The 15,415-nt window shown below is 44.3% G+C and overlaps 1 protein-coding gene across 1 annotated transcript in view; it reads left to right on the forward strand.

The window, feature by feature from the left end:
• syt9b (synaptotagmin IXb) overlaps positions 1–14,568 on the forward strand; it is a 33,318-nt gene extending 18,750 nt beyond the window's left edge. The window contains exon 5 of the mRNA XM_053426351.1: positions 14,275–14,568. Coding sequence (XP_053282326.1) covers positions 14,275–14,568 — 294 coding nt within the window. The remainder of the gene's footprint in view (positions 1–14,274) is intronic.
• Positions 14,569–15,415: the final 847 nt, after the last annotated feature.

Here is a 15,415-nt window from a genome sequence, read left to right on the forward strand (position 1 = left end):
CACACACACACACACACACACACACACACACACACACGCACACACACACACTTGTGTTGACTCAGATCTCATCTCTCGCCTCATTTCCCACAGACAACCTGCTGCTCCTCGATGGAGGCGTTCATCTCCGTGTACGTGAAGTTTACAGCGTTTGTGTGAATTGATCTCAGAGGATTTCGTCCTTTTTTAGCCTTTATCACCTCGTCTCAGACATGTTTCTATTTTCTCCTCCGTGTTAATTTACTGGATGTGCACCAGCTACACATTCCCTGTCATCCTGCCTTCATACGACAGACACACAAGAACACAACCTGAAGCTGCACAGACACAGTGGAACCTCACACTACAGACAGAATGTATCACAGCCCCAGCAGGATGAGATTTAAATGAGACTAAATGGATTTGAGCAAATGCAGCGAGCACAGTGTAAACATAATTAAAGCAGAAGACAGGAGCCGAGTGAGAAAGGTTGAGGATATTAACTCGCAGTCGAGCGGGGGGGGGGGGGGGGGGGCTTCCTAACGAGCCGTCTCTGCAGTTTCACATTAGAGAAAAGAGGACGGAGGAAAGTGGAGCAGCTCTTGAAGCCGAGCAGCAGAGAGAAGCTCCGAGGATCCTGGGTCACTTCTGTTTAAACCTCTGAATCTGTATTTTCCAGCATTGGGTCGAATCCCCGAGGATCAGCAGAGCCACTGGAGGTTCTGCTCGAGCTCCAGGCCCCCGCTGGAGGAAGGAAACACGTCTGGAAGGTTTCTCCAAGTCTCTGGTGAAACCTCGTAGGATTCATGTGTCGACTCGGAAAGTTTAAAATTCAAAAAGAGAGAAAGAATCTTTCCAGAGTTTCAGCCGTGACCAGAAACCTTTTCTGCAGCTCTGGTCAGTTAGTGGGTTCAGTTTTTAAATGGGAAATAAGAACTGGATGTACAGCTATGAAATATAGTTTGCGTCATATTCAGATGGTTGTGTGTCTCTGGGAGTTTGTAGATTTGGTCATGAATGTTTGTTCCCTGAGGAAATAAGAAAAAACTTTTAGATGTTGCTGTTAAGTTTATTTTTCTAGAGTTTTATATTTTAAAGATGCTGTAACTGGAGTTATATAAACGTATTGATCTATATGTATATACCTAGATGTTAATATAAATTCAATCTTCCTTGTTTATACTGTTTAATTAGAATTGATGTGATTATTTGCTTCTATTTTTATATCCTGCATGAATTGTGCTCTACAAATAAAGTTTATTATGAATAATATTATCCTTTCATCAACAGACAAATGGACGGAGGTGAAAACAAAGCTTCCTCTTGCAGAGCTAACAAACAGCAGAGGGGGAGAAGTGTGTTTTTCTTCTGGAGAAATCACAAATTAAAATGATTGTTCTGTATTTTAACATCTAATTCAGTTTATATGAATGTCAGTGAGAGGCCATGACACCAGCTCTGACTCCTGACCCCAGCTCCACACCCGGACCAGGAGGACCTGACCCGTCTGATATCAGTGGCTGTGGGATTAACCGCTGGTGAGAGGTCGGGTCGTGGTACATGTGTCACCAGGTCCGGCTCTGACTCGGGTGTTAATCGGGTCGGGTCCAGTACCAGCACGTGTGGGTTCACAGAAATTAACCAGACTCTGGTTAAAGATGCTAAAAGCTAATGTTTCTGAAATAATATTACTGGCAAGATTTCCCAGTTTGGAGATATATCTGTGTGTACGACTTCCGACTGTGTTTCCCGAATGAAAGTCTCTTACTGGGTCTGGTCACTGGTGGGAGAAGTTTTCCACCCACACAGAAATAACAAGTACAATCTGTCGGGGGGGAGCGCTTCACTGCAGGAGAAACCAAAACGCCCCCTGAAGTGTAGATGCTTTGTTCTCATCATCTGAGGAGGTGATAGGAGTCAGAAGATTAGGAACAGAAAAACTTCCTCATATGAAGAGACGTGAGCATCACAGAGAATTAACACAATTAACTAATAATTGAGGGAAGAAGCTTTAATTCAAACATTTGTGTTTGTTTCAAGGTCCAAAACACAAGTGTAACTTTAGAGATTAGAGATTAACAGGTTTGACAACGGATGATGATTCTCATACGAGTGATGAATAATTCAATAACTAACTTACTAGTGTAAGGTTAAACTTCTGTATGTCGAGTATCCACAAACACTGAAGGTTTGAATTGTGTTTGTGTTGTTTGTCGGAAACTGACACATTTCTCTTAGGACTTCAAATTATTGAAGACAGACATTTTCCTCTGGAGGATGTGAGGAAAGAGGACAGGTCTCTTTGTAGTGTGACACACAAACATGCCACACACACACACACACACACACACACACACACACACACACACACACACACACACACACACACACACACACACACACACAGTACACATGAAAACAGAACAAGTTCAAAGCCCTAATTCACTTATGAATTCCAATTAACTCAAGTACACCCTCAAAAAGAGAACACATCACACACTCATGTCATAACACAAGTGCAAACTCACACACACACTCAGACATTCACACACACACAAACACACACACACACACACACACACACACACACACACACACACACACACACACACATCCTCGTACGAAAGCATAATCACAATGAATTATTCTGGCACTTTGACTGATGACTTTTAAATAATGTGTGTGTGTGTGTGTGTGTGTGTGTGTGTGTATGTGTGTGTGTGTGTGTGTATTGATCTTCTAGTAAAAAATCATGTGACTGTGCATCAGCCAATGAGTGAACTGAGTGAATGTGATTGGTCCAGGTTTGTGTTTGCCCTTTACTGTGTCCCCTGTGGTGTGTGTGTGTGTGTGTGTGTGTGTGTGTGTGTTGTGTGTGTGTGTGTGTGTCTGTGTGTGTGTGTGTGTGTGTTTGTAAGATATACTCAGTGTGAGTATGTACCAGTCATCAATCAGATTTACCGTGGTCCTCATAAACCTGAACCTGCCGCACATCGATCACTGTGGTGATGAGACGACGACAATTAAGTCTCTAAACTGCAGTGAAGTCGATGGAATCTAATCGTTGTGTAACCGTCTGAACCATAAAAATCACATCACAAATACACAAACAGATCAATATCTTCAGCCACAGCTTTAGGAAGTGGAGGGGACGGCAACACCTCCTTCCTACAATATGAAGAACACAAACCAGACACACATCTTTCATCTCTCTCCATCTTTAGGGTTAGACTCCGGCTTCATCGAGCCTCTGACAGCTCTGGTCTCCACACTGAGCTTCATCCAGACGTCTGAACCTACAGTGGTTTAAAGCCGGGAAGCAGCTCTCAGCTCCCTGACACCTTAACTAGGTCTCGAACAGCGTGATTATGCAAAGCTATGAATATTTGATGTTCTTTTTTTTCCCTCCTCTCTGGGCTGGTTAATACACTTCACAGTGTGTGTGTGGGGGGGGGGGGGGGGGGGGGTCAGATCTGTGTGTAAGCAAACAATTACCTCCCCGTCAAAACCAAGAAAAAACCAACCAGATCCGTTTACGCAGAGAGACGCTGACGAGGAGCAGGGAAATCAAATCTCTTAAAGCAAAGACGTTATAAAAACTTTCACTGCAAATTCAGCAGCTGCCCCCAGATGTTCACATCGACTTAAGGATTAGTTTGAAGACATGTTTGTTCTAAGTATTGTGGCGAGCTCGTGTAGATTTAGAAGAATGAGACAAAGAGTTGGGTTCGATACCTGCACCACATTTCACACAGAAGCCAACGGGAGGATTTAAGGACGTTGACATTATTCCCATGAACAGATGCTGGAGCCAATCAAAAACCACGGATTTCACAAGTTTATCCTGAACACATAAAGATAAAAAAAACACTTGACACATTATTTCTAACATAACGACTTAAACAGCGACATTTAACGAGGACGCTTAAAGGTCCCATGAGCCTTTCATCCATGCTGTCCAATCAGAGACAGGCTCATCGATCGCTGCAGTATTTTATCATGAAGTCATTAAATATAATAAGTATTTAATCTCATGTCATCCACATCACAGAGTTATTTCACAGGAACGTTAAAGAATTCTTCCCCGATCTCTCCATGTCCAATACAGTGAAGAACAAATCCCCCAATCCGCTCTAAAATGAATTTATTAATATTTATGAATTTATTTGTGGGTGATCCTGGGAGCTAACAAACATACGCAAGGTTAAAATACAACCTCCTCGCTAAAAACCCACATAACACAGTAGAGGACAGAAACATCATATGTCTCCTTGACTCAGATTTCAACTACGAGTCCAGATCCATGAATCACAAGCAGATTAATGTTTTATACATTTTAGAGACAACTCAGTGTCATTCAGGACGTTTGTCCCGTGGCCTGAATCACCCTGCTCCTGTGGGCACTTTGGTTTAGTTGCTATTTACACGCAGCGAGTTCACAGGATAATAACCCAAAAATCCCGGCTGAGGTCAAACCCGGGATAAGCTGTTTATTTCTAATTTCATATTTTCCATCACAAATGAGCAAAGAGAACATTTCAAACATCTCTATGGAAACAGAGGAGAGCTAAACAGGAGCTGCTCTGGTGACATGAGGAGAGCAGCACTGCAGCTGCTCTATCAACACATTAAGATGGTTTAAATAATATTAATAACCATGTTCCTGTAAACAAGTTCACTGATTTAAAGGCTGATTCTGGTTTGTTACAACTTTGGCTTTTGTCCATTTCCTGTTTTGATAGCAAAATTATGATTTAGGCAGATTGTGTACAACAGGAAGTCGTGTGTTGACTATGTAGAGGGGACAGATGTGAGGAGTGTGTGAATGCAGCTGTTTTAAAAGCTTCACAGGAGACACATGCATCATATGATGCAGTCAAATCTGCACTGCTGATGTGTGTGTGTGGGGGGGGGGGGTGGAAAGAAGCACTGACATTTAATGTACAAGTAAAGTATCTGTGTCTTTAAATATGTTCAGGAGCTAGTTCTCACTTTGTCTGCAGCTTGGTGCCGAGCACGAGGTTCTCAGTCTCATATCTCATGTGTCTGCAAAAGCCACAATCACCAACGCACAACCAAAGCACAACAGAAACACAATCGCTTGGACCTGTAACATTACACTCAAATAGACAAGCCTCAAGTTCTCAGGGGAGACTGATTTGTTCTGGTTGTGACGCTGCCTCCGTTGTGGTTTTATTTCTGTTGTGTGGCTTTTAAATTAGCATCTTGGCGTTTGTAGTCGAGTTGTTGCTTTTGCGGTCGTGTTGTCTCTTTAACATTTGTGTTGTGGCGTTTTGAGGTCGTGTTTTCCGTTGTTGTGCTCAGCCGCCATCAGGAGAGAAGAGACTTGCACCATCACATCCAGAGCAGCTGGTGCAGTTTGTTCTTGTAGCATCACTGATGTTAATCTTAATTTATTTCTACATTCAAAACGACAACAATAAAAACTGAACTGATCTTTTGTTCTCACTGCGGCTTCGCCCACAAACAGCAGTGAGTGACGATTACTACAGCAACAGCATCCTCACACAGGAAGGGACATAAATGTGGCTGTTACACAACTGTGACTTCAAGGCCACATGACAAATCAGACAAATAGAAAGACACTTGGACAGACAGGCACACACACACACACACAGACACACACACACACAGAGAGGCGTGAGTGATGGGACACAGGAGAGAGGTGAGCAGCTGCAGTGATACATGCTAAGTTGAAGGAGAGGAGGCCGAGCAGATATAAATCCTTCCCTCTCTCTCTCCCAGTCGAAGGCTGATTACATTTTCATTCTGTCTCTCGCTGCTTCTTTTCCTCTTCCCCTGCTTTTCTTTTCTCGGATGCTACAGCGGCGTTAACTCCCCGCTGTCGGCCTGTTGGCCCGTGTGAAGCCTGAAACAACCTCCTGTGGGGAGCCAGGAACTCATCCAGATAGAAGAACACAACAAGATAACTTCCTACAACAAACAATTAAAGAAACACCATTGTGATAACAACGACCTAAAATGACAGATGACAAATTACATCTTCTATGTGACCCATATATCTGCTAACATGGAGGAGGCAGGAGGTTTATGACCTGTACTGCAGCCAGCCACCAGGGGGCGATCGAGACGCTTTGGCTTCACTTCAGAAGAACTGTCATGTCGTCCATCTTGATGTACAGTCTGTGATTTATAGTTATTTATGACAAGGTTCGGGGTTAAACTTTAAAATATCGAGCCTTAGTGTTTGATAACAACGTTTTAGGAATTATCTCCAAATTATTCTTTAGTTATATAAACATATAAACCACTAAATATCCATTTCAGTCCGGCTTTCGTTTTCCGTGTCCAGGAGGTTCTTGGAGGAAGAAGAAGAAGAAGAAGAAGAAGAAGAAGAAGAAGAAGAAGAAGAAGAAGAAGAAGAAGAAGAAGAAGAAGAAGAAGAAGAAGAAGAAGAAGAAGAAGAAGAAGAAGAAGAAGAAGAAGAAGAAGAAAGAGTTCACACAAAAACAATGCACCTCATTTTTCTATCTCACTTCACTTAAGTGACAGAAGAGAAAATAAATCTGTCTGTTCCCGGGTCCTGAGGCTGAAGGCGACAGAACGAGATGAATCACTCGAGGCGTCTTCTTCTTCTCTTCTCAGATTCAACAAAGACGTCGCTGAGTGAAAAGCAAACATCTCAGTCTGAAGACAAGAAGAAGAAGACGAGTCTTTCTTCAGCTTCATCTTCTGCTTCCGTCTGAAATCTGTGGTTTTTAAAGTCTCTGAATAGATCAACCATTTCTGTTTGTTGAGGGTTTTTCAACACAATTCAAAACAACTAATTACAGGGGAAAGTGTGTCGTACATTACTTTTCATAAGCTGCTTTCAGACATTCTCCAGAGCAACTGGACCTGAGAACACAAACGTCCGAGTGCGAGACTCTGAGGTTACAGCAGGAGGTTCTGGGTTTCTAACACGTGACCGTCGCAAATATGAAAAACCAAAAGGAATCAAACATCTCAGGATTAAAATAGAGATGCAGGTCGACTGGTGTTGAAGCTGGGAACACAAACACATGATCTCCACTTCCAGGTTTGACACTTCCCCCCCACAGTTCTCATCACCAGGGGGGCTCTCTCCATCACGAGGATCGAGGATCTATCACCTGCTGGCCGTTCAGGGACGTCCCCTCGTCAAACCTTTTCACATCCACTGGATCGAGCAGCGACACGGAACTAAAAGCTCAAACCCCCGGCAGCCATCGAACACTCCTCTCCACTCTCTGATATGAAATCGATTTCGTGACCTTGAAAAACCATTAACAGCATCGGGATGTGTATTTTTTCCATTAGTGTGATTTCAGCTGTGATTTAATGTGACTGACGTTTCACATTTGGTTCATCAGCTACTTTTACATCATCGCTGCTGCTGTCCGAGGATTCGTTCATGTTTCTGAGATTCTGCAAAAATGAATCAGGCAAACAAGACCAGTGTATTGACCCTCTGCTCGTTATCCAATTATCTTAACATTTGAAACATGTCAGCTTTTGATCAGGTGGATGAAAAGGGTTTTATCTCCATTTCATTTATTGTTTTTATTCAGATTCTACACGTGAGTGTGTGAAATCTGTGGGTGAGAGACAAGCAGCTGGTTTCTGGTTTGACCAATCACGTTTGAGCAGGCTGTGGCTGCCTGCAGGTAAACATGTGGAGAACAAAGGAGGCGGAGCTCATCGACCGAAACACATCGACTACAGGGACTCTAATTTATCTGCATTGCTATTTTTGGTTCTGTTTAAATCTTTACCTTGTAAGGTGACCTTGAAAGGCATCACTAAATAACATGTGTTATTATTATTATTTGTTTTGATACTGTATGTTAATGTTATTTTATTCCCTGATGTTCTTTGCCTCAGCCCTGAAATGCTTTAATCCTGTTTCAACCATGTGAAGCACTTTATAGCTGTGTTTTAAAAAGTGCTGTATCATAAAGTTTATTATTATTCTCGTGACATTATTGAAGCACGTGAGAAATGATATTTTTAGATTGTGTAATTAGGCTGATTCACCCGTCAGGAAATATCAATTCCACTCTTTCCCCTCGTTAATGGAGGAAAAGCTTCATCGGTGGACACAGTGATTAAAATGCTTTCTCACATTACACATCTGGAGGTGAACACGATGAACACAAACGCACACACATGCTACACATACAAGCTGAACGCCTGCTGCTCAGTGCCGTCCTGCATGTAAAGGTCCGGGCTGTGAATTGCCCGTGGACACATTAAGATGTACACACTACACACTACACACTGCACATTGCATGAAACAGACGGTGAACCACGTGCACACACATGACTGAGCTTTGAACACGAGACGTGTTCTCATGTTAAAGAAGCTCCGCACATCAAAGCACTTCTCTAACAGGGACCGTCGGATTATAATTAACCTTCCGAAAAACACGCAACCTCTCGGAGCCGCGGCACGTTAGAGAAATACAAAGTGTTTTTAATTAAGATCATGAGATCCATTTATCCAGAGGAGCTACTGCAGTGGTTTGTACCAAGGAACCTGCTGAAGCTGAGGAGATACAGTTCTTCAGATGAGTCCCGCTCCCTGGATGAGTTCAAGTCTTTCTCAATCTGCCTCACTCAAATGTACACACACACACACAGAGACACACACTCACAGAGACACACAGAGACACTCACAGAGACACACACACACACACACACAGACACACACACACACACACAGAGACACTCACAGAGACACACACACACACACACACAGACACAGACACACACACACACAAACACACTCACAGAGACACACACACACGCTTAATGCTACACTCAGATTCTTTCTGCTGCACTCTAGAGATAGTCATCTATTTCTGGAAGGTTTGTGTGTGTGCATGTGTTCCAGGTATTATGGTGTTGTGGGGACCTAAACCTTTTTTACACATTTTGGGGACTTGTCTTCCTTATGGGGACAAAAACCAAGTCACCTTTATGATGACAACATTTTAGGGTGGAGACCAGGTTAAGATAAGGTTAAAGTTAAGGTTAGGTTAAGGTCAAGGTTAGAGTTAGACAAGTATTAACTACAATAAGGTTTGAGTAGCTCTCCTTGAAATCAATGTAAGTCAATGTTGTGTCCTCTGAAGTCATGGAGACGTGTGTGTGTGTGGTTTTGCGTGTGTGTGTGTGTATGTGTGTGTCTGTGTGCGTGTGTGTATGTGTGTGTGTGTGTGTGTCTGTGTGTTCACAGTCGGACTGGGAGTTGGCTCGATCATATCACTCTGGTTTCTCTTACTCATACAACAAGCTGCTCCTCTGTGTTTCTGCCTGGTAACAGTGGGCGGGCCAGTGGACTGGTTCACCATGACAGCCGGCGTCGTCCCCCAGTCGACCGCGGTGGGACACCCGTCTCCGCGGTGAACCACGAACACCGAGAGGACCGACAGCGCCATTAAAGAGCGGGGGTGTTGTAAAAAAGCAATGAGGCTTTTATTGTGACACATGTCTTCACCACAGCTCATTAGATCCTCACCCACCTCCTTTATGTGACTTAAATACTTTCTATTGTCAGATTCACCAAACTTCCACCAGATTCAGTTTGCTGCTGCACCATTAAAGCAGCACAGAGACGCTGAGCCTTTCAAAACGTGCCGCTGCCACTTTAATGCAGAGAGCATGTGAGGCAATGATGCAGTGCTCGACCCCCCCCCCCCCCCCCCCCCCCCCACGCCCTCCACAGCCGTCCTCTGGGACCACGAGCTATGTCTTTGGCCTCGGACGTAGCTCGACCCTCTGATCACCTGAGCTCTTCAGGCACCGGAGAAAACAACAGAACAACAATGTGACGAAGCAAACAGCTGATGTCAGAGAACGAGCAGCTGCTGACGCTCTAACTTTGTACAATAGAGAAGGAGTGCTGACGCTCTACTGTGTTTGAATCATCTGATCTGTGGTTAGAAGATGAAATAATATAGATGGATAAATAGGTGTCTGTTTGAATCATACTTAAAATCGGCTTCGGTGCCTAGAACTCAAAAAAAGCACAAAGCCACAGTTTGACGAATAGAAGATAGAAATGAGAAGCTATTTTATTGCTGAGGCAAATTGGAATTAGAAATTTAACTTAACAGTTTAAAGTATACTTAACTTTAATATGCAGAGTCACAACTTTCCTATTCTCCTAATGATCTTTCAACTCAGTGTCAGTGGAAATTAAATATTTGTATCACTTCCTGTAGCTGTTTCACAGTAAAAGCATATCTGTTGACTTAATTCATTAATTTGGTTTTAGTGTTTTTTTTATTGTCATTGCAGGACTGGAAGATTCTCTGTTTCTAGAGTCGTGGCATGTAGAGGAGCACACAGAGCAACATTTCCTCTCAGGTGAAATGCAGCCACACCAGAGCCGTGTGGAGAGTGTGTTGCCTCCCGACTTTGTGTAACAATAACTGGAGTTGTGCGCTCAGAATAACAATCTGTGTTGTGATTCAGTCCGGAAGGAACCGGTCGTGTTTCGGTACTCGACCCCTCACATGACATCACGATAACCCAGAAGTGTTGTTCTCTTATTATTTGGGCTTTTTTAACTTTGCAGAACTTTTAAATTCAAAGAGAAACCTTTATGATCACACTGGAGAACTGAAAACCTTGAACCGGCCTCGTGCGTCTCTTTTATTTTCAATCAGTTCTCAGCCTGAGCCATGCTGCAGGTAACCATGGCAACAACCCTGATGCTCGGAGCTACACAGAATGTTCCAACTAAATATAGAAATATAGTCACAACTGGTAATCATCGAGTTTGTGCTGGAAGAGAAAAACCAGCACGGGAAACACATGCTCGTTAATCCTGAGACCAGACTTCAATGATTACTGATAAATTGATAATTTACAGATCTCACGTCGCTCTGTGACTCATCCACCAGAGTTTTGGGCGACAACTGGTTTTTAATAGACTCGTTGTGACGTGAGAGAAATCGAGCAGAAGTGAACTGTGGCTTCTGGAACCTTTTGGCTCGGATCTCGGGGGGGAAATGTGATTTGTTGAGTCTGAACACGGCGGCGGCCATTCGCTCGATTTGTCAGAGTTTCCCGAACCGATGAGCTGAGCGCCCGAGCGAGGATCCTCGAGAAGTGACGTCCAATGGAGTCGGTTCGTTGGGGAGCAAGTGCTCTCAACATCTGTCAGCCATCATCACAGCTTCCAGAGGCATCCCCCCCCCCCCCCCCCCCGACGCTCTGCCTGCATTAAACAGGAGCGCCGAGCTTCAGGGCACCGGGGACCTGGTGGAACTCACCACAATGTGGACACAACTGGTTTCATGAAGCTCTGAAACAGATACATTTGAATCAGACTCTCGGATCCTCGGCCCCCAGGAAACCACAGGAGGCCGAGAGGAGCCGGGCTTCACTGCAGCCAATCAGCACGATCGATCGCTGCACCTGACGGCAGCAGATGATTTATCAACGATGCAGCGGCTGGACGTTCAATCTCCTCCCAGTTACTCCCAGTCCCGCCCAGGTCGTTACACCGCAGGGGGTCGGCCTCGAGTGAACACGTGGTCTGGTGCTCAGCCTGGAACGAGACCGATGCTTCTTCTAAATATCACAGGAATCATTAAGTCGTGATTCATTTCTGCTTTTTGAAAACATTCACCTTTATGTTAATTAGTGCGACTGCATCACAGCAGCCGGACTCGTTTAGAAATGTCAAAACAAGACAGCGACACGATTCATTAAACCTCCAACCACTGAACTTTGGAGTGTGTTAGTTTTAAAGTTAGAAGTATTTGTTGTTTTTCTGTTCTGCTAACAGATATAAAAAACAAAAGACAATCTACCATCTTTTCAATTTCCTTCAGTTAATTAGGAACAAATTAGACTCGTGGCTTCGGTCCAGTTCAATCGTCCTCTTGTCCCCGGAGCTCCAGCCTCCCTGACCTGTTTGTAAAACTGTGTCTGCTACAGAGGGGGGGGGGGGGTCACATACACAAATGATGATTAATTCCAACAACAGCGTGCGGGGGTGGGGGGGGTGGGGGTGGGGGGGGGGAGTCACACACGAGCAGAGCACTGGACGGTGAAGAGCAGAGAAGCAGGAGGTTTGACTTCCCGCAGGTTTCATGTGTCATCAGGCGAGGGACTCGAACCCGACTCTGACTCAGAGGCTATTTCCATCCCTGACGGACTGAAGCCAGACGCACTGGGAGAGAACCAGTGCTGGATGCAGAACCAGTTCCCATGGCAACGTGGACTATTAGATGTCAGCTATTGACTGGGGATGAAGATCTCTTAAAGACAAACACCTACACACACACAACTACACTCACAGAGACACACACAGGATCACTTCCCATCAATGTGACTCTTTGACCACTCTCTATATTTGTCACACACACACACACACACACACACACACACACACACACACACACACACACACACACACACACACACACACACACACACACACACACACACACACACACACACACACACACACACACACACACACACACACACACACACACACACACTCCAGCGAAACCACCAGCACCCAAAACATCTGTTGTTGTTGTTTTAACACAATCGTACAAATGAAACCTTTTCTCTGTAAAATGACCTAAAAGGACGAATGCCTCAGGAACCAGGTAAGAGAGACCCCCCCCCCCCCCCCCCCACACACACACACGCTATAGATACACTTTGCTTTTAGGCTCCACAGCAGGACGATATAAACCAGATCACACTCAAAAATCTCCAAAATACTTTCATTCTCAAATCTTCTTTTTTTAATACTTTATGTGTGATTATCGTCCGAGTCTCGATTCCACGACCTCCCGGCTGGTATCAGAAGTGGAGCCAGTGTTTCATCACTCGCTCATTTGAAAGTTCATGAGTCTGGAGGTGGCAGCGAGTCTCCGGCCGGTCGATCAGCAGAATGTGACACAACCAGTCCACAGGAGACAGAAACAGGAAGAAGAGCTTTTCAACTGGTTTGTGCTTCAATCAATGAATTTTAACAAAAGTAGAAAGGACGACTTGAAACATGTTGTTTCTATCAATTATGATTAGATTCTGACCAATATGAATCGTGGGGTCAATGTCAACACTGATATTAGCTGATATGTGTTTTTAAATATGAGGCAATGATTTCAAAGATGTTGTTTTCAAACACTTACGACAAACAAATGTTATTGAAACTTGATATTTTAAAGTTTAACCATAAACTGGAAAACTACAAAATCAAAGGAAAACACAAATACAACCAAATATATAGAATTTGAATTAAAAAAATAAATATGCATCTTTTTTGGTTTGTTATTCAGTCAAATAAAATGTTTGATATCTACAAAAAGTCAGTAGATTTGATCAGGTCCAATTATTAAAGTATGAAGAATGATTCCTTGTCATTTAGTGATTATTGGTCACATTTTAACACTTTTAGTGCAAATGTTTCCACGTGGATTTGATCGATGTGGAGGCTTCGTCCAAGGTGGGATCAGTTCTGAATGAAATGTAAATGACAAACAGAACCAGTCCAGTAAACTGGTCCAGTCAGGAACCTTCAGAACCTTCAGAGCTTAAAAACACATCAAATATATTAACTATACATATAACCTGAAATATGTTCCCTTGTTAAAACCTGTCTCTTCGATAAAAATATCGAAACATTGGTAAAATCAGCTGTAAATGGTCTGATGGTGATGAACTGAATCTAAATTATGATTCTCTCTTCTGTCAGAGATCTGGACTCGAACCCTTTCTGCTGTTTCTGTGTTTTCTCAGTTTGGCTCATGAGGACGTGGAGATGGTTCATTATTTATCTGTGATGCTGATGTGAACACGTCTCCTGTGGATCGCGATGGAGTTTGACGACCTCGAGCCTCAGCTCTGAATAAATGAAAAGTTTCCTCTTTAATGCAGAGGAGCTGCCGCGGTGGGTGAGGGTTTGCGGTGCGGTGCGGTGCGGTGCGGTGCGTCGTAGCGCAGCGCTGCGGTCCACCGTGCGCCCTGGCTGCTTGTATGGGTACGTGATACTCGTTAGGGCCTGCGCGCGCCAACACCGATGGTTTTACACAGAAAATAAACATATTTAAAATGTATTCAGACAAATCAAAGGTCAGTAATTAACCTTTATCAGGATTTAGGATTAAACACAGCCCTCAGATCGGCACAGCAGCTCCAGACGCATCGAAACGACAACACATCTGAAAGTGTGATGAATGCACATCTGCACTAACGAACATCTGCATTAAGGAGACACATCCACACATCATCAGATCCTCCTGCTTGTGATCTGAGCAGACACACAGAATGAAGAGCCACCATCACAGACCGGAGACCAGCAGCAGCCTCGTCTTACCGTCAGCGGCCAAGCAGCTCTGCATCATCAGCATCAGCACCGCGCCGACCAGCACAAAGCACCGGGCCGTCATCCCCCCCAGCGCCCGGCTCCTGTGCGCGGTCCTCGGCGTGCGGACGACCAGCATCCCCGCGTCCAGGATCCATGAGGAGGAGGAGGAACAGGAGGAGGAAGAGGAGCGGGGGTCTCCTTCCCCAGTTAGCCCTGCGACCCCGGGGCAGAGGAGCGCATGTTGAGGAGCCATCGGTCAACCAATTAATCCAGAATGGAGAACACCTCACGGCGCAGCTGAGGCGAAAGGCATCCGATCAACGCGCCCCCGGTGCGGACAAGCGCGGCTCCGCTCTCCATGGGCCTGTGGAGGCTGCGGGGCTCGAGCAGGACACGAGCGGATTCTCTCAGATTCTCCCGGATGCGTCTCCGTGATGTGAGATGTTCTACTGCGTCCGCAGCGCGCGCTCCATCCGTGCGTCAACCCGCAGCATCCAGCAGGGGCGCTGCGGAGGCGCCTTCACAATAAGAGCCTCGGGTTTCTGCTGCTAAAGGGAAAGTTCACCCAAATGATGAGACTTCAGCCTTTATCTACTCGACACTGACTGGCGATGGAGGGGTAGGGGGGGGGGCAATTTAAGTAGATAGGGATCACGTCTTCAAAAGGTAATATAAACTACGTGAAAAAAACATAACACGACACAATACGGCTCCTGTGGTGTCGCCCAAGTGTCCGTAAACCATAACATTCATATTCAACAGCATAAATTACACTTCCTGCTTCTTCCATGTTAGTGGATGGGACATTGACCAAACAAAAACATCAATGTATACATTAAATACATTTTGGGGGTTTCTGTCATTGCTCATTATATTCAAGAACTGTTAAAAACACTATATCAATGAAAGGAATTATTATTACTATATTATTTTTATTAGAATAATGCTTTTTCTTTTGTTCAGTTAAATCCATAGGTTTAGTTTTTAAGGCCAAATTGGGCAACTTCCTGTCTTGTGTCTAACTTTAGTTGTAGTAGTTATAATATTGGTTTAAAATGTCTGATCATCTCTGTCGAACCTTTAAAAACAGAG

This window comes from Pleuronectes platessa, chromosome 7 (genome assembly GCF_947347685.1).
Source record: "Pleuronectes platessa chromosome 7, fPlePla1.1, whole genome shotgun sequence".
Lineage (NCBI taxonomy): Eukaryota > Metazoa > Chordata > Actinopteri > Pleuronectiformes > Pleuronectidae > Pleuronectes > Pleuronectes platessa.